The sequence below is a fragment of the Camelina sativa genome, chromosome 4 (assembly GCF_030686135.1).
Source record: "Camelina sativa cultivar CO46 ecotype springtype chromosome 4, ASM3068613v1".
In the NCBI taxonomy this organism is placed as follows: Eukaryota; Viridiplantae; Streptophyta; class Magnoliopsida; order Brassicales; family Brassicaceae; genus Camelina; species Camelina sativa.
In genome coordinates this window covers 25,394,685-25,420,192 of record NC_141883.1, presented here as the reverse complement: position 1 = coordinate 25,420,192, position 25,508 = coordinate 25,394,685, and the positions used below count along the sequence as shown (strand labels likewise).

The 25,508-nt window shown below is 38.4% G+C and overlaps 7 protein-coding genes, 3 non-coding genes and 2 pseudogenes across 17 annotated transcripts; 9 read left to right on the top strand and 3 right to left on the bottom strand.

Moving 5' to 3' along the window:
* Positions 1–32: 32 nt before the first annotated feature.
* LOC104781691 (putative polygalacturonase) lies at positions 33–2,939 on the top strand. The gene is made up of 3 exons (XM_010506417.3): positions 33–1,010; positions 1,124–1,455; positions 1,545–2,939. The coding sequence occupies exons 1-3, from the start codon at positions 403–405 to the stop codon at positions 2,039–2,041; spliced, it is 1,437 nt and encodes a 478-aa protein (XP_010504719.3). The 5' UTR covers positions 33–402; the 3' UTR covers positions 2,042–2,939.
* On the top strand, positions 2,316–2,939 carry LOC104781690 (uncharacterized). The gene has a single exon (XM_010506416.3). It carries the CDS (start codon positions 2,316–2,318, stop codon positions 2,658–2,660), a length of 345 nt encoding a protein of 114 aa, XP_010504718.1. The 3' UTR covers positions 2,661–2,939.
* Positions 2,940–4,123: 1,184 nt separating this feature from the next.
* On the top strand, positions 4,124–7,939 carry LOC104781689 (uncharacterized). 4 transcript variants are annotated; one of them, XM_087510725.1, is made up of 8 exons: positions 4,124–4,574; positions 5,223–5,944; positions 6,034–6,316; positions 6,404–6,604; positions 6,716–6,889; positions 6,983–7,153; positions 7,233–7,346; positions 7,432–7,939. In XM_087510725.1, the coding sequence occupies exons 2-8, from the start codon at positions 5,295–5,297 to the stop codon at positions 7,765–7,767; spliced, it is 1,929 nt and encodes a 642-aa protein (XP_087366851.1). In that variant the 5' UTR covers positions 4,124–4,574; positions 5,223–5,294; the 3' UTR covers positions 7,768–7,939. The 4 variants fall into 4 exon arrangements, with proteins under 4 accessions (XP_087366851.1, XP_087366849.1, XP_087366850.1 ...); XM_087510723.1 differs by having other exon boundaries at positions 4,127–4,574; positions 5,090–5,944; XM_087510724.1 differs by having other exon boundaries at positions 4,565–4,972; positions 5,090–5,944.
* A 669-nt stretch (positions 7,940–8,608) lies between these two features.
* On the top strand, positions 8,609–8,804 carry LOC104781688 (U2 spliceosomal RNA). Its single transcript, XR_766931.2, has one exon. It is a non-coding gene; the product is annotated as a U2 spliceosomal RNA (small nuclear RNA).
* A 1,391-nt stretch (positions 8,805–10,195) lies between these two features.
* Positions 10,196–10,391, top strand: LOC147946185 (U2 spliceosomal RNA). The gene has a single exon (XR_015597993.1). It is a non-coding gene; the product is annotated as a U2 spliceosomal RNA (small nuclear RNA).
* A 1,285-nt stretch (positions 10,392–11,676) lies between these two features.
* On the top strand, positions 11,677–11,872 carry LOC147946184 (U2 spliceosomal RNA). Its single transcript, XR_015597983.1, has one exon. It is a non-coding gene; the product is annotated as a U2 spliceosomal RNA (small nuclear RNA).
* Positions 11,873–11,930: 58 nt separating this feature from the next.
* Positions 11,931–13,942, bottom strand: LOC109124870 (Protein kinase superfamily protein). Of its 3 annotated transcripts, none has more exons than XM_019244852.2 (3): positions 13,710–13,942; positions 12,202–13,463; positions 11,931–12,053 (listed from the first exon to the last, which is right to left on the bottom strand). In XM_019244852.2, the coding sequence occupies exon 2, from the start codon at positions 13,360–13,362 to the stop codon at positions 12,229–12,231; it is 1,134 nt and encodes a 377-aa protein (XP_019100397.2). In that variant the 5' UTR covers positions 13,363–13,463; positions 13,710–13,942; the 3' UTR covers positions 11,931–12,053; positions 12,202–12,228. The 3 variants fall into 3 exon arrangements, with proteins under 3 accessions (XP_019100397.2, XP_087366854.1, XP_087366853.1); XM_087510728.1 differs by having other exon boundaries at positions 11,931–12,986; positions 13,054–13,463; positions 13,710–13,783; XM_087510727.1 differs by having other exon boundaries at positions 13,666–13,763.
* A 3,421-nt stretch (positions 13,943–17,363) lies between these two features.
* On the bottom strand, positions 17,364–18,944 carry LOC104781686 (non-functional pseudokinase ZED1). The gene has a single exon (XM_019244855.2). The coding sequence runs from the start codon at positions 18,567–18,569 to the stop codon at positions 17,556–17,558; it is 1,014 nt and encodes a 337-aa protein (XP_019100400.2). The 5' UTR covers positions 18,570–18,944; the 3' UTR covers positions 17,364–17,555.
* On the bottom strand, positions 17,364–20,054 carry LOC104781684 (serine/threonine-protein kinase ZRK4). Its single transcript, XM_019244853.2, has one exon. The coding sequence runs from the start codon at positions 20,052–20,054 to the stop codon at positions 18,960–18,962; it is 1,095 nt and encodes a 364-aa protein (XP_019100398.1). The 3' UTR covers positions 17,364–18,959.
* A 214-nt stretch (positions 20,055–20,268) lies between these two features.
* On the top strand, positions 20,269–25,015 carry LOC147946183 (serine/threonine-protein kinase ZRK1 pseudogene; annotated as a pseudogene). The gene has a single exon (XR_015597131.1). The product of XR_015597131.1 is annotated as a serine/threonine-protein kinase ZRK1 pseudogene (transcript).
* Positions 22,033–23,554, top strand: LOC104784133 (serine/threonine-protein kinase ZRK1 pseudogene; annotated as a pseudogene). Its single transcript, XR_015597127.1, has one exon. The product of XR_015597127.1 is annotated as a serine/threonine-protein kinase ZRK1 pseudogene (transcript).
* Positions 23,721–25,015, top strand: LOC104781681 (serine/threonine-protein kinase ZRK3). Its single transcript, XM_019244854.2, has one exon. The coding sequence runs from the start codon at positions 23,721–23,723 to the stop codon at positions 24,777–24,779; it is 1,059 nt and encodes a 352-aa protein (XP_019100399.1). The 3' UTR covers positions 24,780–25,015.
* Positions 25,016–25,508: the final 493 nt, after the last annotated feature.

The following is a 25,508-nucleotide window of genomic DNA, read 5'->3' as shown; positions in this document are numbered from 1 at the left end:
ATATAGGTCTTTGCACTGCTCAAGAGAAACTATTTTACTTCTAAGGTGTCACCAAAATTCAAGGATTCGGTAAAGACTTTATTAACTCTTTCGAAGTAGACCAACATGGTCATACAACATGCAACACCACCACTTTGAGATATGTGACTTGCTCTACACATCACTTCATCGGTTGACTCTCCAAGTAAATGGAGAACTAAAAAGATAATACATCTAGGTCTTGTTGAAGTGACCCCTGGTATTAATAAAAACTCTTTAAGAGTAATATCACACAAACTGCTGAAGGAGTTCTTAGTTTCAAATAAAAATTTGTAAAATAATAGCTTCCAAATTCCAATGAGGTCTACATATTCGTCTGTCTGTTTGGATAAAGATTAATCAGACCATAATAAGAAAAACACTATGGGCCGCAGGACTACGTTACTTAGCATATTATTGATCCTATTATTTTGCTATCTCGTCCAATCGCGTTCGTACACGTCACATTCGAAAATCCAACTTCCCGGCGGTTCTCTAACTCTTTCCGTTACCGATTTCGGCGCCACCGGCGATGGCATCAACTACGACTCCTCCGCGATTCAGTCAACCATCGACGCCTGCAACCGTCACTACGCATCGTCTTCCTCCATCTGCCGCGTCGTTTTCCCTTCCGGCACCTATTTGACCGCCAAGCTCCATCTCCGATCTGGCGTCGTTCTCGATGTCACGGAGAACGCGGTTCTTCTTGGTGGTCCGAGGATCGAGGATTATTATCCTGCGGATACTTCGTCGGATTGGTACGTGGTTGTGGCGAACAACGCGACTGACGTTGGAATCACCGGCGGAGGAGCGATCGATGGGCAGGGATCGAAGTTCGTGGTCAGATTCGATGAGAAGAAGAACGTGATGGTGAGCTGGAATCAGACTGGTGCTTGCTTGGGTGATGAGTGTAGACCTAGGCTTGTTGGTTTCGTTGATTCTAGAAACGTTGAGATCTGGAACATCACACTACGTGAGCCTGCTTATTGGTGGTTAGTTTTGAAAACTTCTGCTTTTGAGAATTTAGGCTTCTGTGATTGCTCAATGTTTAATAATAGTTCGAAGACTAATCTCAAGATTGAATTTGGTTTGATACTCATTGCAGCTTGCACATTGTGAGGTGCGAGAACACATCAGTCCATGATGTATCCATACTTGGGGACTTCAACACTCCAAATAACGATGGAATCGACATTGAAGATTCCAACAACACTGTTATCACAAGGTGTCACATTGACACTGGAGATGATGCAATCTGTCCTAAGACTTACACTGGTCCGCTTTACAACTTAACCGCTACTGACTGTTGGATCCGGACTAAATCCTCAGCCATTAAACTAGGTAGCGCGAGCTGGTTTGACTTCAAAGGTCTTGTCTTTGATAACATTACTATTTTTGAATCTCACAGAGGCCTTGGCATGCAAATACGCGATGGAGGTATAAAAGTTTCTTCTTTTCTTTTGGCTGCTTAGTTATAACTCATAAAACTCATGTGATGTAACCCCAATATATGTGGCCTTTTGCAGGAAATGTGAGTGACATTACATTTTCGAATATAAACATTAGTACAAGATACTACGATCCATCATGGTGGGGAAGAGCAGAACCAATCTATATAACAACTTGCCCTCGTAGCCCATCTGCAAAGGAAGGCTCAATCTCGAATCTCCTATTCGTAAACATAACAATCAACTCTGAAAATGGAGTCTTTTTATCAGGTTCTCCAAACGGATTACTCTCAGACATAAAGTTCAAAAACATGAACCTTACTGTCAGAAGATGGAGTAATTACAGTGCAGGGCTTGTGGATTATAGACCTGGATGTCAAGGTCTCGTGAACCATAGCACCACAGCTGGGATCATTATGGAACATGTGAACGGGTTTAGCATCGAGAATGTTGACCTGAAATGGTCAGATGATGTGAATTCTGCTTGGAATGTTCCTCTCGAATTTAGACCTTCCACTGTAAATAATATCTCGTTTGTTGGTTTCAATTCTGGTCTTTTACACGAGATTGTTTGAGTCTGATTACGTTTTTGTTGGTGAACACAAGATTTGCTTGTATCATTATTATGTTTGGTTTAAGTAAGGATTTGGATTCTGATTTCTTTTTACTTGTAAACGTTTAGAAGAACTAAACAATACGAGTACTTGTTTCCCCCTAAACGACAGCGTTTCCCTAATTCTGAGTTCCCTTATACGGTGTCGTTTCAGGAGTAATTTGTAGGTTTTGCACAGTCGCGTTTTTACTCGTTATCTCGTCCAATAGCTCAAAGAAGAAATCGGAATCACAGAAATGGCGTCGACGAAGCCATTGATCGTCGCAGCGAAGACGCTCCGAAACCGGATCCATTACCGATCCGGATCCACATCAGCTGGTCCAAGCCGGTGGGCGACAGCGGGACACGAAGAGCGACCCAAAGGATATTTCATGAACCGGACTCCGCCGCCTCCAGGACAGTCGCGGAAGTGGGAAGATTGGGAGCTGCCTTGTTACATCACAAGCTTCCTCACGATCGTTATCCTCGGTGTCGGACTCAATGCGAAACCCGATCTTTCAATCGAGACCTGGGCTCATCAGAAAGCTCTTGAGCGCCTCGAGATGGAGAAACTCGCGGCTGCTGGTGATTCATCCGATTAATCTCTGATCTTGGGATAGTTCATATGATTCGATGGTATGTGTGTTTGTGTTTGCCGGGGGAGTTGAGGAGATTTTTTTTTTACCCGTTTATGATGATGATCACTGAACACTAGTGACCTAGGGTTTCGTTTTGTTTCCCTTCTCCTCTTCCTTTTTAATCGTTAGTGTTCATAAAAATGTTCATGAAATAAGCCATCTTTTAACTCTTCTCTTGACGATGGTTTTGTGTAACTCACCTTAGATTTTTGATCATGTTTCAAAGCATTTTGCTGTCTCCAATCCTTTTTTGCTTATAACTTCTCAAATTTGATTACTTTTTGATCTTCCAGTTTATCTTGATGGTCTCTCAGATTACTTGGGGATAGTGTTTAACAGTAATCTGTTTTGCTGACATTGTGATTTATTTGTTTTGTGGAATTCTATAGCTCCTTATCTTATGACGCTGTGCAGTATAAAGCTATCTAGATTCCGGTTTCAACTTCGCATTAGTGAGTGTGTAAGGAAGGATAGTTCTGGACCTTCTGGTTAGGGAAAGTTTCTCCTTTGCTTTTCAAGTTATGAAAGCCTCGAAAAGGCAGGTTCATGACTATAGCTTAAGATTCTAGTTTGTATACATTCACGGAGTTAGGAAATCGGATGAGCAATTGTAGGATGTAACACACTGGATTCTTGTTATTTTATGTCCAAAGATATTGGGGTTAATTGAAGCTTTGAATGATTACTAAAGTATGCTTCCCATTTATAACCATTATGTGAGTTGCTGTGTGTGTTGAATTGCCAACTATTTACTTATATCAAGTGAGAGAGAACATTAGAGTGTTGATATCGGCTTTTTGGAAAACAGGTTTTGATGAACTAGATAAGTTCAGGGAGAGATAGGTGCAAGAGAATTACACTCATGTTGGATGGTGGAGTCTTAGAACATAGCAGTATACCTTATGTGTCTGCAGCAGGTTCAAATGAATAGATGTAGAACTAGAAACAATGAAAACATATACTGCAATTTTTGAAGATTGTTGATGCATCGTGAATTTCTAGGTAACTGTAGGTTCTGTGTTGGATTCCTAATTCTACTGATGAACATGGTGGCTGGCTTTTCTTAGTATTAGGTTTGATCTTTTCATCTCATTTTGGTTGCTTTGGATGCTTACTCTGTCTCACTCTCAGTATGATTATGTAATCCTTTTGTTCTCCTTACTTTTGGATCTGGAATTTCCAATCAGACTAGACCGAAGCCAAAACAGACTGATTATAGAACCGGAAAATCTAAACCAAAATTCATATGTGATATCCCTACCACACTTGCACATTGTGTGCAACTGAAAAAAGTGGGCATCAATTTATTTGAATGTTTGGTGGCTGTTTATGAATAGTGAACACTAAAGCTGGCTGGTGTACTTATTGGTCGTTGCTACCTGCAATGATATTACTCTTATAAATAGTTTGCATCTAGTTCCAAAATCATCATGAGCGTTGTTATGTCGGTATACTAACATTAAGTGGTTTTTGTCGTTTCATATTATATATTTGTAAATTATCATACTAGCAAAACTTTTGCTTTAATTATCTTCTACCTGTATCTTAATAATGATCTCTTGTGGTCTACTACTACTGCATCATATTATTGTCATTGCAAAAATATTATGCTTCTGTCTTTAACATTTTGTGAATGTAAAAATCAAAAAAAAGGTGCGAATCTAAATCAGAGTTGCTGTTTAGTGTATAGAAGTGGAAGGCAATAAGATCTGAAGGACGAAAGTGAAAGTGACAGTACGGGTCATCATTACTCTTGACTAAAAAAAAAAAGTAAACGAGTATAATCTGACCGGCGACTCCCGGTAAACAGTTGAACCACCGACAAAGCTTTCCCCGGTTTACATGTAACGGCATGATACACGACGACCGATCTTCACGGTTTGTACCGTAAACGATCCCTTTTTTTTTTTTTTTAATGCCCTCATTTAAATCCTGCAGCAGCACTCCTTTTTCACGAGCCGTAGAGAGCGAGAAAGTGGCTTTTTTTTTTACGGTTTCCTGATAAAGTAAAAGCTCATTTGAGGAACCAACCAAAAAATAAAAAACGGATTTCTTGGTGATCCCGAAGTGAAAAAACGGGTTTCTTGAGTCTCTTTGTTCTGTTTCTTCCTCGAGACACTCGTAAATTTTTCAATTTTAGTTTTCCTCTGTTTCGATCTTTTTGCAGTATGTAACTTCTATTTTTAATTTGTATGATCAGAAACATTATCATAGTGTTGCTCTAAAGGGAAATTCTTGAGTGAATGCACTCATTTCCGTTTAGCAAATAGAAAATTGTGAGAATCTATTGATTGCTTTCTGTGGGGCTTAACGTTTTTTTTTTTAGTATTATGCTATAAAAGAACAAGTGCCGATAATATTGTCGTTTTCCTTTTATTTGCCTTGGATTTCAGGAATATACGCAACTGAGTTTTTGTCCTTTTATTAATGCGTTACTTGCGTTCTTTTTACATGCGTTACTTGAGAATTGTTTAGTAACTGTTGTTGCCCTTTGGAGAAAAAACTGAAAACAGTTTGATGATGAAGGGAAGAACAACCAACAATGTTCAGACGAATCTGTCTACGAAGAACGGGAAAAGAGATCAAAAGCTACAAAAGATGAACAGCGCTAAAAAAATTTCAGGGCAAGAAAGACTCAAGCCTTTGGATGCTAAGGAGGAAGCTAAAGTCTCTGAAGTAGTTAGTGATGTAATTACACAATCAAATAAGGATGATGAAGATATCGCGAATGGGTCGTCAGATCATTATCAAGAGTCCGAGGCTAGTGTAATTGAAGAGAAAACCAAGAAAGAAGAGAGTTCAAATGGCCCTGTTTGTGATTTAGTGAAAGTTGATGATAATGATGAGGAAGAGAGCAAAGAGTTTGATGCTGACCAAGGAGTCGAAGATTGGGAAGATGCTTCAAAGGGTGACATTAGCGGTGGAAGTGAGAACGAGGCAGGTGATGATGTTGAAGATAAAAGTGAGGATGAAGAAGTACTGAAAGAAAAGGTTGAGAGTTTGGAGACAAGAATTGAGAAACTCGAAGAAGAGCTAAGAGAAGTTGCAGCGCTGGAGATTTCACTCTACTCGGTTGTACCAGAACACTCTAGCTCAGCTCACAAGCTTCACACGCCTGCTCGAAGAATTTCTAGACTCTATATCCATGCTTGTAAACATTGGAGTCAAGGAAAGCGAGCAACCGTCGCTAGAAACTCGGTGTCTGGTCTCATTTTAGCTGCTAAATCTTGCGGAAATGATGTTTCGAGGTAAACAAAAACACAGTTTAAAAATTATGAGTGTATTAGCTTTTTAGTATTTTGATCTTCTCAGGTTTTTCTTGGTTCTTACGTTTTAGGTTGACCTTCTGGTTATCGAACATCATTGCTCTGAGAGAGGTCATTTTGCAGGCTTTTGGTAAAACTAGTGTTCCTAGTCATTTCACAGAGACCTCTGAATCAAATGGGAGTGAAAATATTGGTTTAGGGAAGCTAAGAAGAAAGAAGAACCAATGGACTAAGCAGTCAAATAGCTTCAAGCAGGTTTTGGAAGATTGGCAGGAACCAGAAACCTTCACTGCTGCATTAGAGAAAGTTGAATTCTGGATTTTCTCTAGAATCATTGAATCTGTTTGGTGGCAGGTGAAATTTCAAGAAAGACTCCGTCCTTCATTAATATTTGAAGAAAGGTTCCTTCTTTAAAATTTGTTCTCTGTTCTCTGTTTTCAGGTTTTCACTCCTCACATGCAATCTCCGGAAGTTGGCGGTAAAACGAATGAGAAACTAATGGGACCTGTTTTGGGAGATCACGTACAAGGAAACTATTCAATCAGTCTATGGAAAAACGCTTTCAAAGATTCTCTATCCCGGCTCTGTCCAATGCGTGGAGCAGGACACGAGTGCGGTTGCTTACCTATTTTGGCTAAAATGGTATTATGATTCTACATTTTAAAGTTCAAGCGAATAACTGAAAGTCTTAAACTATGTAAAAGCTATTGGAATCTTAACTTCTGTATACATCATCTCAATACTATGTAACAGGTGATGGAGAAGTGTATAGCTCGACTTGATGTAGCCATGTTCAATGCAATTCTGCGTGAGTCAGAGCATCAGATTCCCACGGATCCCGTCTCTGATCCTATCCTAGATTCTAAAGTCCTGCCTATCCTTGCTGGAGACTTGAGTTTTGGATCCGGAGCACAGCTTAAAAACGCGGTACAATGTCAAGAAACATGATCAGATTGTTATATTTCACTTAAACATGAGAAAGTACTAATGTTCTTGAATGTTGTGATCTCTCGCTTTTAGATTGGAAATTGGTCAAGATGCCTCGCTGAAATGTTCTCTATAAACACTAGAGATTCAGTAGAAGAAAATGATCCCATAGATAGCGAGAAATCATTCAGTTTGCTAAACGAACTTAGTGATCTACTAATGCTTCCGAAAGATATGTTAATGGAACAATCCATTAGAGAAGAGGTTTTGTTTTGATATCTCTATCACTCTTTTGGTTCTTGATTAGGCTTTATTTGATCACATAAAATCTTTCTTTATATAGGTATGCCCATCGATAAATCTTTCCTTAATAAAAAGAATACTCTGCAACTTTACACCTGACGAGTTCTGTCCTGATGATGTCCCTGGAGCTGTCCTAGAAGAGCTTAACGCCGAGGTAACATAAGCAAATCCATTTTTTGTTTCTCTGTGCTTATATGTGCACTCACTATACTTTTTTTTTTTTGCTTGTTTCTCATCAGAGCATGTCGAAGCAGAAGTTATCAGTAGTTAGCTTCCCTTATGCGGCTGCTCCTGTTTCATACATTCCTCCATCATCAATCAATGTAGCAGAGAGAGTTGCAGAGGTAGAACGAGACATCTCTAGAATGTCAAGGAATGCGTCTATGATACAAAGAAAAGGATACACGAGCGACGAAGAGCTGGAGGAATTAGATTCTCCTCTTACATCCATCATCGAAAACGTATCGTTGTCACCTTCCTCACAGAACAGGAATGTAAAGAAGCAAGTTGAGCAGATAGGTGCAGTTGTTACAAATGCAAAATATGAGCTACTGAGGGAAGTGTGGTCTATGTGAGTGACTTGAAACCAAATATCGAGTTCTTAAGGGAAAAGCCCTTTGTTACCATCTACTGAAACAAACCAAGTCTTGTCGAAGTTACATTACAATGTAGCCGTAAGTATTTGATCAGATGAATATTCTCCTACCGAATTGTATTTATATATAATTAGCTACTTTTTTCCTGTAAGTTTACTTTTGTTTCTTTGTTGTTTTTCCTTCTCAAGAAACCATCAAATAGACAAATACTAATGTTTTTCTTCTGACAACTATGTCAACGGTAGACAAAAGGTGTTTACTTGGAATTCTGAATCTATAATGTCAGTTAAGAACAAGAAAAGGATATAAATACAAACAGAAACTGAGCTCAAGCCGTTTAGAAACAGCCTATACTCTGCGGATGAGGTAGAAACACAACATTGGAGGAGGAAAGAAAGAACAAAACCTAAATCGTGGAACTGCTCTGACTACATAAACTTGCCACCAGGATTCAAAAGTAAAAACATAATAGCAGCTCAGAGCCTCAGACTGTACTAGGAACGTGCCTAATTCCAGCATTATTCTAGTGAGCTCAATGGAATCAGCATTAATTTCCTGAGCAAGAAAACTCCTTCAATGATTTGTGTATAAGTTTCCATCTTTCTTTCTCTGGGTTTACATTGTTCTGTGATCAATGGCAAATTTGAAGTAACAAAGATGTATAGAGAAACAGAATTTGTAGTATTGTTTTGTCTTCCTATTTGACTAACGAAGAAGATGACTAAAGTGAATTTTTCTAAAAGTCCCACATCGACAAGTTAGAGAACGTTGGTCATAAGCTTTGCAGTATAAATAAGAAGCTAAGCTGAATGTTCAAATCATACCTTTCTCGGCCTTTTGGCTAAGATCAAGTGTAGTATCTGTTCTTATCAGTTTAATATCTGATATGTGGGCCATCGGCTCACACGATATTAACTCTATTTTTTAAGGGAGGAAGCCCATCAAGATAGCTTGCTATCTGGGCTTTCGCGAGTCGCCCATGCGTTGCACTACTGCACGGGCCTGGCTCAACCCGCCAATCTATTAGTTAAACTGTTGTCTCTCTTTCTAATTAGTTTCTTTCTGTCGGTTAAAAGTAAAGCTGAGAAAATAAGACTAGATTTCACGTGACAAATGATGTCGGACTGAAGCTACAATGGCATTCCTGGCTAAACATTGAGCTATGGCTACAAAATTAATGGTGAGTACATCATATGGTGCTCATCTGATGCACATCTCGAAGTCAATTTGCAGATTTCTCAATCAGCCAGAGTTCTTTAGCCATTGTAATCATGCTAGTCAACGGGTCTCCTAAGTTGCATCTCAATGCTATCTTATCAGTTATCACTCTTTATAATTAAGTTACTGATTAAGATTTCTTGACCACATAACATCTTTCTTGAGTACTGGATGCATAAGTATATGCCCATTGATAAGTCTTCCCTTGATAAAATGTAAACTCTGCAATTTACACCTGATGAGTTCTGTTCTGATGATGTCCCTGGAGCAGTCCTGGAAGAGTTTCAGAGGTAGAAGGAGACATCTCTTTGAGCGTCTATGATACAAAGAAAAGGATACATGAGAGATAAAGAGCTGGAGGAATTAGACTCTCGTCTTACATCCATCATTGACAACATATGGCTATCACCAAATTCCACACAGAACAGGAATGTGAAGCAACAAGTTGAGCAAATAGGTGCAGTAGTGGTTACAAATAGATTGGAAGCCAAATATCGAATTCTTTAGGGAAATCCCTTTGTTACCATCTACTGAAACAAACCAAGGCTTGTCGAAGTTACATGTAGCCGTAAGTATTTGATCCGATGAATTTTTAGCTATTAGCTTACCTTTTTCCTGGAAAATTTCTTTTGTTTCTTTGTTCTCTCAACGGTAGAAAAAAGGTGTTTACTTGGAATTTGAATCTATAATGTCAGTTAAGGACCAAGAAAGGATATAGATGCAAACAGAATCAGAGCAAAAATCGTTGGAAACAGCCTATAGTCTATACTCTGCAAATGAGATAGCAACACAACATTGGAGGAAAAAGAAAGAAGACAACCTAAATCTTGGAACTGCTTTGACTACATTAATTTCCCACAAGGATTCAAATGTAAACATAATAGCAGCTCAGATTGTACTAAGGAAAGGGCCTAATTCAAGCATCATTTTTAGTTCTCTGAGCAAGAAAGCTCCTCCAATATTTCTTTGATGGTTTTTGTATATGTTTCCATCTTTCTCCACTGGGTTCTTACATAGTTACATGTGTACATATGTATGTGTTTTGTCTTCATATGTGACTAAAGAAGAAAGATGCCTAAAGAGAAGAAATCTAAAGTGTATTTTACTGAAGTCCCACATCGACGAGTTAGAGAACGTTGGTCATAAAGTTTGCAGTATATATAAAGAATCTAGGCTCAACGTTCAAATCATACCTTTCTCGGCCTTTTGGCTAAGATCAAGTGTAGTATCTGTTCTTATCAGTTTAATATCTGATATGTGGGCCATCGGCTCACACGATATTAACTCTATTTTTTAAGGGAGAAAGCTCATCTGGATAGCTTGCTATCTGAGCTTTTGCGAGTCGCCCATGCGTTACACTACTGCACGGGCCTAGCTCAACCTGCCAATCTTTTAGTTAAACATTTATTTCGTCTGTTTAAGGTACATTTTGCATTGTATGGACTCATTTTGCTTTGCTATATACTTATCATGCTACAACGTGTTTGGGATGATGTTGCCAGAAAACATTGGGAAGAGACAGAGCATAGCATGCTATTCACTTGAGCTTGAACCACAACGTGTTTGGGATGATGTTGGTGACAATTATGTTACCGTGTAATGAGCTTCCTACCATTTGTTTTGTGATCTTCTACGCAACCACCCTGAAATAAGGAGAACCCTGAAACATTCGCTATGTGCTTCTGATTTTACAGAGTTGATCACATCTTGGAAATGCATTAGGTATGCACCTGTCCGTTCATTCCTTCTGGGGAAACGAAAACTACAAAGAACAGGAATGTGAAGCAGCAAGTTGAACAAATAGGTGCTGTCGTTACAAATGCAAGATATGAGCTACTTAGGGAAGTGTGGTCTATGTGAGTGACTGGAAGCCAAATATCGAGCTCTGTAGGGAAAGCCCTTTGTTACCATCTATTGAAACAAACCAAGTCATGTCGAAGTTACATGTAGCCGTAAGTATTTGATCATATGAATATGCTCCTAGTCCTAGCGAATTGTATTTAGCTATTAGCTACCTCAAGAAACCTTTAAAATACTAATGTTTTTCTTCTGAAAACTCTCTCGAAAGTGTTTTCTTGGATTTTGAATCTAAAATGTCAGTTAAGACCAAGAAAAGGATATACAAACAGAATCTGAGCACAAATCGTTGGAAACAGCCTATACCCTGAAAATGAGATAGAAGCACAACATTGGAGGAAGAAGAAAGAAGAAAACCTAAATCTTGGAACTGCTCTGACTACATAATAGTAGCTCAGAGTGTGTTCTAGGAGAGTGCCTAATTCAGGTATTATTCTAGTAAGCTCAATGGAAGCAGTATTAGTTCCCTGAGCAAGAAAGCTCCTCCAATATTGCTTTGATGATTTTGTATAAGTTTCCATCTTTCTTCATGTGGGTGTACATAGTTCTGTGATCAATGGCAAATAAAAGGCACACAGATAACAAAGAGGTGTAGAAAACAGAACTTGTAGTATTGTTTGTATAAGTTTCCATATTCTTTTGTTTCATATGTGTTTGACTAAAGAAGAAAAGATAAAAGGAAAAAAAAACAAAGATGAAAGATGCGTAAGAGAATACTAAGTGTATTTTTCTAAAGTCCCACATCGACGAGTTAGAGAGCGTTGGTCATAAGGTTTGCAGTATATATAAGAATCTAGGCTCAACGTTCAAATCATACCTTTCTCGGCCTTTTGGCTAAGATCAAGTGTAGTATCTGTTCTTATCAGTTTAATATCTGATATGTGGGCCATCGGCTCACACGATATTAACTCTATTTTGTAAGGGAGAAGGCTCATCAGGGTAGCTTGCTATCTGAGCCTTCGGGAGTCGCCCATGTGTTGCACTACTGCACGGGCTTGGCTCAACCCGCCAATAAGTTAAACATTTATGTCGGTTAAATTTAAAAGTAAACCAAGTAAAATTAATGCAGAAATATAAGACCATACGAGATGTCTTAGAAGAATTTCATATTTTGTCACATGGCTTTGGAAGAAATGATCATTCAACAAAGAGTAGTAACAAAATGATCTCGGAGACTCTATCATTCAAGTCTGAAACATAAAAAAGAAATAAGGATAAGTCAATCTGTGAATATCTATGTTTTTGTAGTAAAATCTCTGTGACCTTATCTATCTCTCTTAGTGGAAAATCTGCAGGTAACAGAAATTAGCTATTTACTGAATGTTAGACTGAAGTTACCATGGCATTCCTGGCCTTGAACTATGGTTACAAAAGGATCGGTGAGTGAAATTGCATCATACGGCTCCAATTTGTAGATTTCTCAATCAGCCTGAGCTCTTTAGCCACTTGAATCATGCTAGTCAACGGGTCTCCTAAGTTGCTGCATCCAATGCATCTCAACGCTAATCTAAGAAAGGCTTTAACAGGCCAACCAGCTGGATAACTCATATCTGAATCTACAACCTCTGCATACCCAAACTTTCTCAGTATCTTAGTAACATGATGGTGAAGCGGGAAACGAGTATTGTCATAAGGTTTGCTGAACAAGTCAGCAAATGCTCTCAGCATATCCGAAGATAGGGATAGCTCATCATCAACTTCCTTTATCTGCACAAGAGCTATCATGAATGCTCCAAAGCTGTGCATATCAGTCTTTGTCGTGACCTTTCCAGTTGACTTGTAATCCGGATCAATGACAGGTAAGTTACATACACCAAGCCCATGTGTTCCCTTTAATGTATTGTGCCTAAACTCATGGTACTTTTGCAATGTGCCATCATGAACAAACGTCTCTCCTTCGGGGATTGGGATACAGTTGCAGAAGTTCCCGAGCTTTGTGACCCCATTTCCATCAGAGAAAATGGTGAAAGGATCCAGATTTGAATGGATGAAAGCCCTTGAGAATGCTGTGTGAAGGTAAGTCAAAGCGTTTGCAACCTCTCTTGCTATCTTTATCCTCTTTAGATTTCCCGGATGAGATGCAAGCAGTGGACCAAGTGTTATAATCTCTGCATACTCAAAAACTAAGACAGGAGGAGTGAACTCAAGACAACATCCCAACAACTTAAGGAAGTTCTTATGACCACTCACCATCGATGAGATCGCTATGTCGCGACATATCTCTTTCATATCAAGTGTGTATTTCCCTTTCTTGATGAGTACTGGACGGTCATCGAGCATTCCTTTATAGCAACGGTAATAAACATCAACCCGGGAAGCACGGTTGCTTTGGCAGAAGTTATCTGTTGCTTTGATGATCTGACTGTAAGAAAAGTTCTTGATAGGATTGCATTTTCCATCACAGCATTCAATCAGCTGTTTCAGAACAACCGCACCATTCTCCTTGACATTTCTCTGCCGTGTCTTGGCCCCGATTGTTTTTGTTCTCAACCAATCCATCTTTTAGACTCTACAAAGGTTTATCCTTTAGATCAGAAGAAGACAAAAGTTCATCTGTTTGAACAATTCCCATAGAAACTCCACTGATCCATTCTCAACAGCTGAAATAAAGAGAGAGAGAGTACTTTAAAATCATTGATCAGATTTCTAGCAAATAAACCCAATCCCACCTTCTCGATCTCTAATGTCAACAGAAGTACAGAACAAGGCTGGCACTAAAGAATTTTTCAATAGCTTTTGATGAAACTAATGGAACACCAAAGCTGAAAGGAAGATATATGCTGACAATAACTAGAATCCAACCTTTAGTAATGTCCACGATATTGAACTCAGAATTGAAATCATACCTCAGAAGCAAAAGCACCATGAAGTAAGAGAAGGAAGAAGGAAGAAGGAAGCAATATCAAAATTGGAATAATATATTCCCTAAAAAAGTGGGTTTGGTCCAATAACCAAAGTGTGTGGTCGGCTTGAAGAAAAGAGTTGACTTCGAGAAGCACCAGTATGAGACTGAATGTGTTCACACTTAGTTTGTTTTCACATTGGAGGCAAACTGACTTTTTTTGGCTTGCCCAGATGTAATCACTAGTATTCAGTAATGGAATCATCAAGAAAATGAGCTCAGTATTTGACATCTGAGTTCTTGATAGAAAAGTACAAAAACAAGTAGCAACAAGAACTCAAACACATTGAGACATCACTAAAAAGCTCACACTTAGGAGAGTTCAGTATTTGACATCTGAGTTCTGAAGTTACTCTCTCTGGCTTGCCAAGATAATGTCTTTATTCGATAAAAAGAGAGCTCTGTGTTTTTTGATTTCTTGATAGAACAAGACAAAGACTAGTAACACAAAAACTCAAAACACACTGAGACATCAGCAAAACTTCTCAGAGGTTATCATTCTTTTAAGAATAAAGAATCTAACAAGATAAGGAAGAGTAATTAAGAGAATTTCTCAATCAATTTGAGCTCTTTAGCAACTTCAAGCATACCACTCACTGGATCTTCTTTCTTGTATCTCACAAACCTCAAAGCTAACCTAAGAAAAGCTTCAACCTGTGACCGTCTCAGTACCAAATCATCACCACCACCCAAACCATTCCATATCTCTTTATCAACAATCTCATCAAACCCATTCCTCTCCATTACCTCACCCCTCAGACACATGATCGTTAAGAGACATATATAGGAGTCTCACCAGGTCCATTAAACACAGCAGCTCTTCCAGACAACAAAACCAACATCACAACACCAAAGCTATAGATATCAACTTGTAATAGGAATTTATTACAGGTTTGCCAAGTTAGAAACAATTGACAGAATGAATGAATTAGCAACGAACAGTGCATCTGAACCCAATACAGAGTTTATCAGAACAAGATGAAATGTCAACGTTTTTAATACACACAAAATAAAGAGAGAATAGCTACTTTGAAAATTTCCTCCGCTTATCTTTTGAGCTACGCTTATCAGTGGCTTTTGCAGTAGTGTGGTCCTTACGCTTTTGCAGTAGTATTTTTATATTCTCATAAATCGAGTCCGGATCGCGACCATTAGGGACCGGGAAATCCTGGACGTCCCAAAAGACGCATGTGTGAGCCGCTACGAGGTTTAACAAATCGGGAAACAGATTAACAAGGAGGACAAAAAACACACAATTAGATCGTCTGGATCAAGTAAATTAACCATGAGAGTAAGATCAGATGAATTCTAAACAAAATAGAGAGAGAGAGAGAGAGAGAGAGAGAGAGAGAGAGAGATCTCTTACTGGATCGACCGGTGCTCATTGTTTGAAGAAACTTTCTGATCAGTGGGTGCGCGATAATAATGACAAGAGGCCAAGAGAATTAGAGAAACGAACAAGAAAGATAAACAGAGTTAGTATTGGGAGGGTTACAAAAAATTATACTAGGAATTAGTTTATAAAAAAATGTTTGGATTCCGTGGTGTATTATATAATTTACTACAAATAAATATGGTTCCCCCAAATGTATTTCAAGATTCTACGGGTCCTCCAATTAATAACGTTAACCGCAATAATCTATCGATCTATATGAGCAACCAAAATAATCACATCACCTTCTCCCACATACACAACTATAAACTCACCTTGATTAATAATTTCATCTATACAATCCCATATCCACATCTCTATGTCTACACAAAAGAAAACTTAAGAATGCTTCTCTTTACGTTGCTAACAATCAATATCTGGATAATGAACAGAGAACAAGACAATGAACATACTGTCTTGGTTCCGAGACATTTGCACAAAGGGCTTTGGTTCCGAGACATTGCACCGAGAAGACAGCGACACAAGAACACCATTTCACAAAGAGCTTTGGTTCCGAGGCAATGCACATAGACATTGATTCGTTAGAAAACCTGAAACGCATTCAACCAATGGACACCACTGCACAGAGACATTGGCTCATTAGAAAAACTCAAAACTGCATACAAAAGAAAGACTTAACTTATATGACAGTGAAATGAAACTGGAAACAACAGAAAGACTAAACATATATGTTTTTCACAAGAAAAAGGGTATTAATCCACATATAATAGCATATATTTGAAAGAGATATACACATATTAAACAATGTAACCAAGACTAGAAGTGAACAGAAGTCATCAAAGCGAGGGCAAAAACAAATGTGTTACAAATCTTAAACCAGGTAACCAAGTTAGATAAAATATGTTACTCTACTTGTAATAGGAATTTATTACAGGTTTGCCAAGTTAGAAACAATTGACAGAAAAGGTATTGGTCATATACAGGTTTACCAACACGAAATGATTCTTTAAGCATTAGTTGAGCTACATACAGGGTAGACATTCACATCCTAAATCTCCATTTGGATAGCATCTCAGAAATTGGAAAACACCAAAACTGATCAAAGATGAGATACAAGCTAAAATAAAACGCCCTTCATTCAATATATCAGTCTAATGATGTCTATCTGTATCACTATGTGGATGCAAACACAGAGATCCATTGCATAAGAAAAATATCGAGGATACAGTATTAACAAACACAATCAAACTCCAACTTGTGAGACAGACGAAGACAGTATAGCAATTAGGTATAACAAAAGCAACTAGTTTCCTTCTTATGACCTAGGAACTTTTGCTGTAAAGCTCCATCTCTCATTTCAAAAAATTCTTCTTCGATATCTTCATCATCAATCAATATCTGGATATAGAGCTGATTCGGCCACATTAACAGAGAATCTAGCTAAACTTAAAATTGTGTATGTATGTTTAAATGACAAAACACCACTCACCCAAGAGCTTTCTCAACTTGCTTCTGTGATTTAATTGTTTACTCAAGTTCTTCCAATTATTCAGCAGCAGTTCAGCTCTGATCTTTGACATTTCTCTGCCGGTGTGTCTTTGTTCTCAACCGATCCATCTTGTAGACTCTACAAAGGTTTATCCTTTAGAGCAGAAGAAGACAATAAGTTCATCTGTGTGAAAAATTCCCATAGAAACTCCATTGATCCAATCTCAACGGCTGAAATAAAGAGAGAAAGAGTACTCTAAATCATTGAATTTGCAGTGAAGAAAAGTAGATTAGATTTCTAGCAAATAAACCCAATCCCACCTTCTCGATCTCTAATGTCAACAGAAGTACAGAACAAGGCTGGCACTAAAGAATTTTTCAATAGCTTTTGATGAAACTAATGGAACACCAAAGCTGAAAGGAAGACATATGCTGACAATAACTAGAATCCAACCTTTAATAATGTCTACGATATTGAACTCAGAATTGAAATCATACCTCAGAAGCAAAAGCACCATGAAGTAAGAGAAGGAAGAAGGAAGAAGGTAGCAATATCAAAATTGGAATAATATATTCCCTAAAAAAACAATGTCTGAGCTCTTGATAGAGAAGTACAAAAACAAGTAGCAACAAGAACTCAAACACATTGAGACACCACTAAAAAGCTCACACTTAGGAGAGTTCAGTATTTGACATCTGAGTTCTGAAGTTACTCTCTTTGGCTTGCCAAGACAATGTCTTTATTCAATAATGGAATCGATAAAAAGAGAGCTACATATTTCTTGATTTCTTCATGATAGAACAAGACATAGACTAGTAACACAAGGACTCAAAAAACATTGAGACATCATCAAAACTTCTCAGAGGTTATCATTCTTTCAAAGAATCTAACAAGAGAAAGAAGAGTAATTAAGAGAGTTTCTCAATCAATTTGAGCTCTTTAGCAACTTCAAGCATACCACTCACTGGATCTTCTTTCTTGAATCTCACACACCTCAAAGCTAACCTAAGAAAAGCTTCAACCTGTGACCGTCTCAGAACCAAATCATCATCACCACCACCCAAACCATTCCATATATCTTTATCAACAATCTCATCAAACCCATTTCTCTCCATTACCTCAGACACATGATCGTTAAGAGACATAGGAGTCTCACCAGGTCCATTAAACACAGCAGCTCTTCCAGACAACAAAACCAACATCACAACACCAAAGCTATAGATATCAACTTTCTCAGTAACTTTCATAGTCCAGTAATAATCTGGATCAACAAAACCAATCACACCTTTCACTTCATCTTCTACATATAACTCTCCCTCTGGTATTGCAACACAGAACCAGAAGTCAGAAAGCTTCGCCGTCCAATGCTCATCAATGAAAATATTCGTCGGATTAATATTCCGATGGATTATAGTCTCTGGAAACGCCGTGTGGAGATAAGTCACAGAAGTAGCAATCTCTTTAGCAATCTTCAATCTCACTTTCCAAGGCAAAACCTCTCCACTTGAGATTCCTCCGTCTTTACTAAGCGGTCCGTGTTCAGCGTATTCACAGACTAGAGCTGGAAGATCAAATTCCAAACAACAACCTATAAGCTTAAGGGTATTCTTGTGTCCACTCATCTGAGAGGATACAGAGATATCTCGATACACTTCTGTGAAGTTTGAGAGGTTTTGACTGGACCATTTCTTGATTGAAACTGGTCTTTCTTCGATTACGCCTCTGTACCAAATGAAATATCCCCAACTAGAGATTACTTGGCTCTCGGAGAAATTGTCAGTTGCTTTAAGGATCTGATCGGAGGAGAAGCAACGAATCGGATTGGTTTTGCCGTCAAACGAAGCAATTAGCTCCTCCAATAGAATGCCTCCGTTCTTCAAATCCGATATTTTCTTCTTCTTATTCTTGTTATTCTTACTCATTAGATGTATGGAGCAGAGAGGTAGACAAAAACAAATTCAAAAGTAAAGATCTTTACAGAGAAAAATCGTAACTTTGGTTTTTTCAAAAGAGCAAGCTTGATCTGTTCTTCTCCTCGAGAAGATCGTTTCTATTTGGATCAAATTCCGACAATTAGATATTTCGGTTTGATCCATATCTTTTCACTTACTAAACAATTCACCCAATAAAATTATATTATCACATCTACACCCTCAACTAGTCATTTCAATTTGATCCACATCTTCTTTACTATTACACATTGAACCAGTAAATATACAATAGCCACTCTATGCCCACAAAGCCTCAAAGGTATTCAGAACCAAAGATATTACTTCAATTTGATCCAAATATTAAATTTTGCAAAATCCACTTTATGTCCATCTCTCAATCTTTTTAAGTTCTTTGGCAACTTCCATCATCTTTGGAACATCACCTCTATGACCAGTGCATCTGAGTGAGAGCATAAGGACTGCTTCCATCAGCCGTATCTTGTGTTCATCGGTTACATCGTCACCTATACTTTCCAATATATTTGGATCCAACATCTCAAAGATTCTTCCCTCTTCCACAAATTTGGACACCCTATCTGAAATCCTCATATTCATTACATTTTGTTTGTCTTCAAACTCTTCAAATAGACTCTCATCTTCACTGCAGCAACAATCAACCACTCCATACATTCTCGTGAAAAAGTTTTGCAACAACACTCCAAAGCTAAAAACATCTGTATACTCAGTGATCAATCCGGTGGCCGCATAGTTATACTCAAGGTAATCTAATGTTCCTTCTACTTTATCAGCATGAACCTTAACAAATGTCTCTCCTTCTGGTATTGACACACAAAGACAAAACCCACTTAACTTTGCTGTCCCGTTTGAATCCAAGAAAATGTTAGAAGGTTGTATATCCGTATGAATCATAGTTCTTGAAAACGCGGTGTGAAGGTAAGAAACAGCAATTGCAATCTCTTTCACAATCTTTATCCTCATTCCCCATGGCAAAATCATTCCCGGGTTTGGAGTATTGAAAGGTATACGTTCTGCATACTCACAAACTAAGACCGGATGCTCAAATTCAAGACAGCAACCTAACAATCTGAGGAAGTTCTTGTGACCACTCACCATCGATGAGACCGCAATGTCACGACAAATCTTTTCTAATGTATCTGATTTGTATAAATTCCATATGGCTCTTTTGACCAGAACAGGACGGTTTTGGAGCATACCTCTGTACATGAACTCGAACCGAACCACGAGATTGCTCTCGCTGAAGTTATCGGTGGCTTCTAGGATTTCGTTAGCAGAGAAGGTTTTAATTGGATTGGATTTGCCATTGCAAAGCTCGATGAGATCTTCTAAGAGTACCTTCCCGTTCTCTTGGAACAATCTTTGCCGTTGATTTGCTTCTAAGTTCTTCTTCTTCGTCTTCTTACTCCAAAAACTCATCTTCTGATCATTCATCAGCATCAAAGACTTGACCGAACACGATACCTTTCCCGTGAAATTATGAGACTGGTAGGTCAACGAAATACAAATAAATAAAATATTATTGATCTTTAAAGTAGTACAGTAGCTTAAAAGACTTGTCTTTTTATTTTGAACAATATAAAGTTTTAGTTTTTACTCGAGTCAATTTTATAAAGTTGGAATTTTTATCAGTATATTGGAGCTTAAATCGACGATGAGATCATCTTGGCGAAGGAAGAAGACTGTGGAAGACAAGCGTAGTGAATGGTTCTTCAACAATGGAGGAACTATTCTTCAGGAACTCATCGGCGATTCTAATGGTATCTCAAACCCTATCCGTTTCTTCTCTTCCGATCAAATCCTCAAGGCCATGGATCTATTCGAATCTAGTTTTAACCTCTCTCGTCATAGACTCTTTACCTGGTACAAGGGCGTTATCGAAGGAAGACCTTACGGAATCAAGAAATTCACAGAGTCGGAGTTTAAAGAAGAGAGAGTGAGAGAGGTTTACAACGACATTGTCTTATCTACTAGGGTAAGCAATCAAAGTAGTTTTCTCAAACTCTTGGGTTGTTCTCTCGAGTTTCACCTTCCTGTTATAGTGTTTGAATACCCAGAGAATGGAGTTTTGGTTGCGAGGATGGTCCATTGTTGCCTTGGAATGTTCGGTTGAAGATTGCTAAAGAGGTTGCGGTTGCTGTGACTTATCTTCACACAGCTTTCTCTAGGATTATTATACATAGAGATATCAAGCCGACGAATGTTTTCTTGGATAAGAACTGGTCGGCTAAGCTGACTGATTTCACGTTTTCAGTATCACTCCCTGAGGGTAAGTCTTGGATTGAAGATGAGGTGATGGGAACTTTTGGATACATGGATCCGGTTTACTACACCACGGGTTTAGTGACTGAATATATTGATGTGTTCAGTTTTGGAGTCTTTATGTTGGTTCTTCTGTTGGGAAGACCAGCTGTTTTTGTTGGAACAAGTGGGGTTCATTGTAATATTCTTGGTTATGTGAAGGATCTGCAGGAGAGAGGAGAAAGTGTTGAATTTGGGGATGATTTGAACGAGATGAGGCTTAGTCAGATGAAAATGTTTCTTGAGCTGGCACTGAGATGCTGTGAGGAGAAGAATGAAGACAGGCCAAAGATGATCTTGGTGGCGAAAGAGATTAAGCTATTAGAAGGATTACTCGATTGTTAAAGCCTGAGATGCTGGATTATGGGTCTAAGGATGGTCACCTGGATTTCTCACAGAGTATGTTGATGTTTATAGCTTTGGAATCTTTATAATGGTTCTTCTGATTGGAAGACATGGTATGGCTCCTTGATCTGATGTGCGCTTTATTGATATCCGTAACTATGTAAGAGGCTTACAGGAGAAAGGTGAGTTTACCGAGACAATATTCAAGGTCGGAGTAAGAGACATTGAGGAGACAAAAAGATCTCAGGCTGCGAGAAAAGTGTGGAGAAGGGACCGAAGATGATCGATGTTGCCAAGGAGCTTAAGCGGATAGAGAGATCACTCGTTGATATATCCGAGGTAAACAAGACTACAATATAGATCCGTTTTGGTTCCTGAAATATGCATAAACTCTTGTGAGAATCTTAGATATTGATACCTTGAAAGCAATGTTGGAGGTGATTTGTAGCGTTTAAGGTCTATATTGTAGTGATATGTGTATTCCCATGGATGGTGATGCAGATTTGAAAGCTTGAGGCAACATTCCAATAACGTGAATAAGTTACTGACGTATTATACAATACCCAGCACAAATTATCACAATCTTGAGGATTAATGATAATACGTTCTGTGGACACGAATTGGTAATGACTGATGGAGTCAGGTCAAAATGGGACCCAAAAATGTAGCCAATGTTGGAATTTTCAACGAAGGAGCTGGCAAAACTGTCTTTGTATGATTTAGGTCTTTCTTGTTTTTGGAAGAAAATTGGAGAAATTTATTAATTTGTTTAATGGAATCGATGGTGAAGAAGCTGAAGAAGAATCTGACATATGGGTTTTTCGGAAGAAGTAAGGAAGAAAAGAGGTTCTTGGAGAACGGAAGCATCTTCTTGAAAGAGCTCATCGCTGATTGTAACGGTAAATCCATTCCTTTACGCAGTTTTGCTTCTTCCCAGATCTTGAAAGCCACCAAGAATTTTGACTCCAGTTGTTTTGTCTCTGAGGGAGCAATCTACAAGTGGTTTAAAGGTATCATAGAAGATAAATACTACTTGATCAAGAGATTTCACGAGGATAGATTTATAGAAAACGAAGTTAGAGAGCCTTACAAAGACGTAGTCTTGTCTGCTCGGATGAGCAATCACAGCAACTTTCTGAAACTAGTTGGATGCTGCTTCGAGTTCAGCTTTCCGGTTTTTGTGTTTGAATATGCAGAACATGGAGTTCTGAATCAGCGAGGGTGTATCACAATTAACGGGGAAGAATCTATATTGCCATGGAGTGTACGGTTAAAGATAGGAAAAGAGATTGCAAACGCTGTGACTTATCTTCACATGGCATTCCCTAAGATCACTATACATAGAGACATTACGCCAATAAATATTTTCTTGGACAAGAATTGGACTGCAAAGTTGTCTGATTTCTCGCTCTCCATTACGCTCCCTGAGGGAAAATCAAGAATAGAAGCTACAAGGATTGGGGGATCCTACGGGTTCCTTGATCCATTACATTATGTCACAAAATTTGTGACTGAATATACTGATGTCTACAGCTTTGGAGTCTGTTTGTTGGTTTTTCTCACTGGCAGACCGCCTTACGACCACGCTAAATCTGATGGGGATATCAAACATATCGCTGGCTGTGTGAAAGACTTATATGAGGATGGGAAGCTCAATGAAGTAATTGATCCAATGATGGCAAAAGACATCACAAGCGGCCAAAGATTGCAAGTGGAAGCGTGTGTGATGCTGGCTTTGAGATGCTGCAAGGAGAGAGATGTAGACAGACCAAAGATGATCCAAGTAGCCAAGGAACTCAAGCGGATTGAGCGAATAGAACCGTCACTAGATGATGCTATGTCTAAATTGTTAAAGCCGGAGATGCTGGAAGATGGGTCAAGTATGGTCAAGTGGACAAAGAAATTCGGAATCAAGATTGAGATCATGCTCATACTAAGTTTCTGTATCACTGGATTTCTCATTGCATTACTTTTTGGGTAAAGCTTCAGAACCATGTAGAATGGTTCTAAAGTTTGCATAGAATCTTGGTGTTGAAGTAAGGAGGAGTGTGATTCTAAGCTCAAATCCTCTAAGCATATATATTTGAAATTTTGGCTTCAATGCTTTTTTTTTTTAACGGATTTCTCTGATGAATCTTTCATAGCCAGAGAGATTTGAAAACAGAGAAAATATTTTTTATGGAGAGGGTTTTTAGTTGTAGTTACTCTACACAAAGAGTGGTTTGTCACAATTTAGACTTTGTTTTGGTCGTACTTTGACAAGTTCTTCTATCGACCCTAGTTCTTTGACCAAATCGATCATCTTTCAACGAATGGTTCTGTCTTCAAACCGGGAAAAGGTACTGTCTTGTATTAAAAGACTGGATTTTAGAAGAGCTTTATGTAAGAAAAATCACGTCTTTTTGGTTTTGGTAGAAATTTTTTGAACATCTTCGCCCCAAAATTCTCTATATTTGTTAGATGGAATCGATGACGAAGAGATTGAAGCAATATCTGAGATATGGGTCAGTGAAAAAGAAGGAAAGAAGCATGAAGGAGGAGAGATGGTTTTTGGAGAACGGAAGCGTCTTCTTAAAAGAGCTCATCGCTGATTGTAATGGTAAATCCATTCCTATACGTAGCTTTACTTCTTCCCAGATCCGTAAAGCCACCAATAATTTCGATTCCAGTTGTTTTGTCGCTCAAGAAGGGTTCTACATATGGTACAGAGGTGTAATCGAAGATAGATCTTACATGATCAAGAGATTCTCTGAGTATAAAGTTACTGATTACAGAGTTGGGGAGGTTTATAAAGACATTGTCTTGTCTGCTCGGATGAGCAACCACAACAATTTTCTTAAACTATTAGGATGTTGTCTTGAGTTCCCTTTTCCGGTTCTTGTGTTTGAATATGCTGAATATGGAGTTTTGAATCACAGAGGAGGTGTTATGATTAACGGGGAGGAGTCTTTATTGCCTTTGAGTTTAAGGTTGAAGATTGGGAAGGAGATTGCAAATGCCTTGGCTTATCTTCACATGGCGTTTCCTAAGATCATCATTTATAGAGATGTTAAGCCAATGCATGTTTTCTTGGACAAGAACTGGATTGCAAAGTTGTCTGATCTATCTTTCTCAATATCGCTTGACGAGGGAAAGTCACAGATAGAAGCTGAAGACGTGCTTGGTACATATGGGTACCTTGATCCATTGTACTTTGCAACTAGACTTGTGACAGAATATACCGATGTGTACAGCTTTGGAATCTTTTTGATGGTTATTATGACTGGCAGATCGGTTTACTTCACCGGATCTGATGGGTACATTGTAGGTATTCGTGGATATGTGAAAGGCTTATATGAGAATGGGAAGCTCAGTGAAGTCATATGTCCTATGATGATGAAAGACATTACAAGTGCTCAAAGAGTACAGGTGGAAGCTTGTGTTTTACTTGCTCTGAGATGCTGTGAGGAGAGGGATGAAGACAGACCGAAGATGATTCAGGTAGCTAAAGAACTCAAACGGATTGAGACATCAATTTGAGATCATAGCTAGAGATCATTTCTGCTCTTAGATTGTATAGCCAAGTTTCAGAATCATTACTTTCTCAAGTTTTGAAAGCATATGATTATAGACCTGAAGAATGCAAAAAGCTTAAGGGGTTAGAAAGACTTGCCAAAGCATCTTTATCTGAACCAAACAATGTCTACTCTGTGTAGAGTTAGTTGTCTAAAAGTCTTTGCTTGATGCTTATATATGGGTTTCCTCTGTTTTTCAGACTTCTCTAGTATTTTTGTAGATAGTAACATAACCCTAGATGGCTAGATTTCAGTTTGGCCCTGATGGTGGCGTAATAAAACTGTGAAGCTATCTCTGCATTATTAGTTGCAGAACTTTCAAAGATGGTTTACAATCAATGCCCAAGTTCACATCTACTTTCCAAGCTACGTTTGCCTGCATATTTGGTATATCATAGACATAAGTAATCATGGAAACAAGAACGACTTCTAATTAGCAGGAAACTGTAGTAAGAATCCAAAACAACAGGATACATAAATGCACAGATACATATAGGTAAGTGTAGTAGATGTTTCTTTTTGGTGCAAGCCTATATAGACTAAACACACTACACTCATAATAGAATAGAAGGTCAAAAGTTCAAATCATTTGTTTCTGCGAGCTTTTCTGAGTTATTATTGCTTTTTTTTTTTTGAGTTATTATTGCTATATGTACGAATCTGAGTTTCAAACTTCAGGAGGAAATTTTTATTC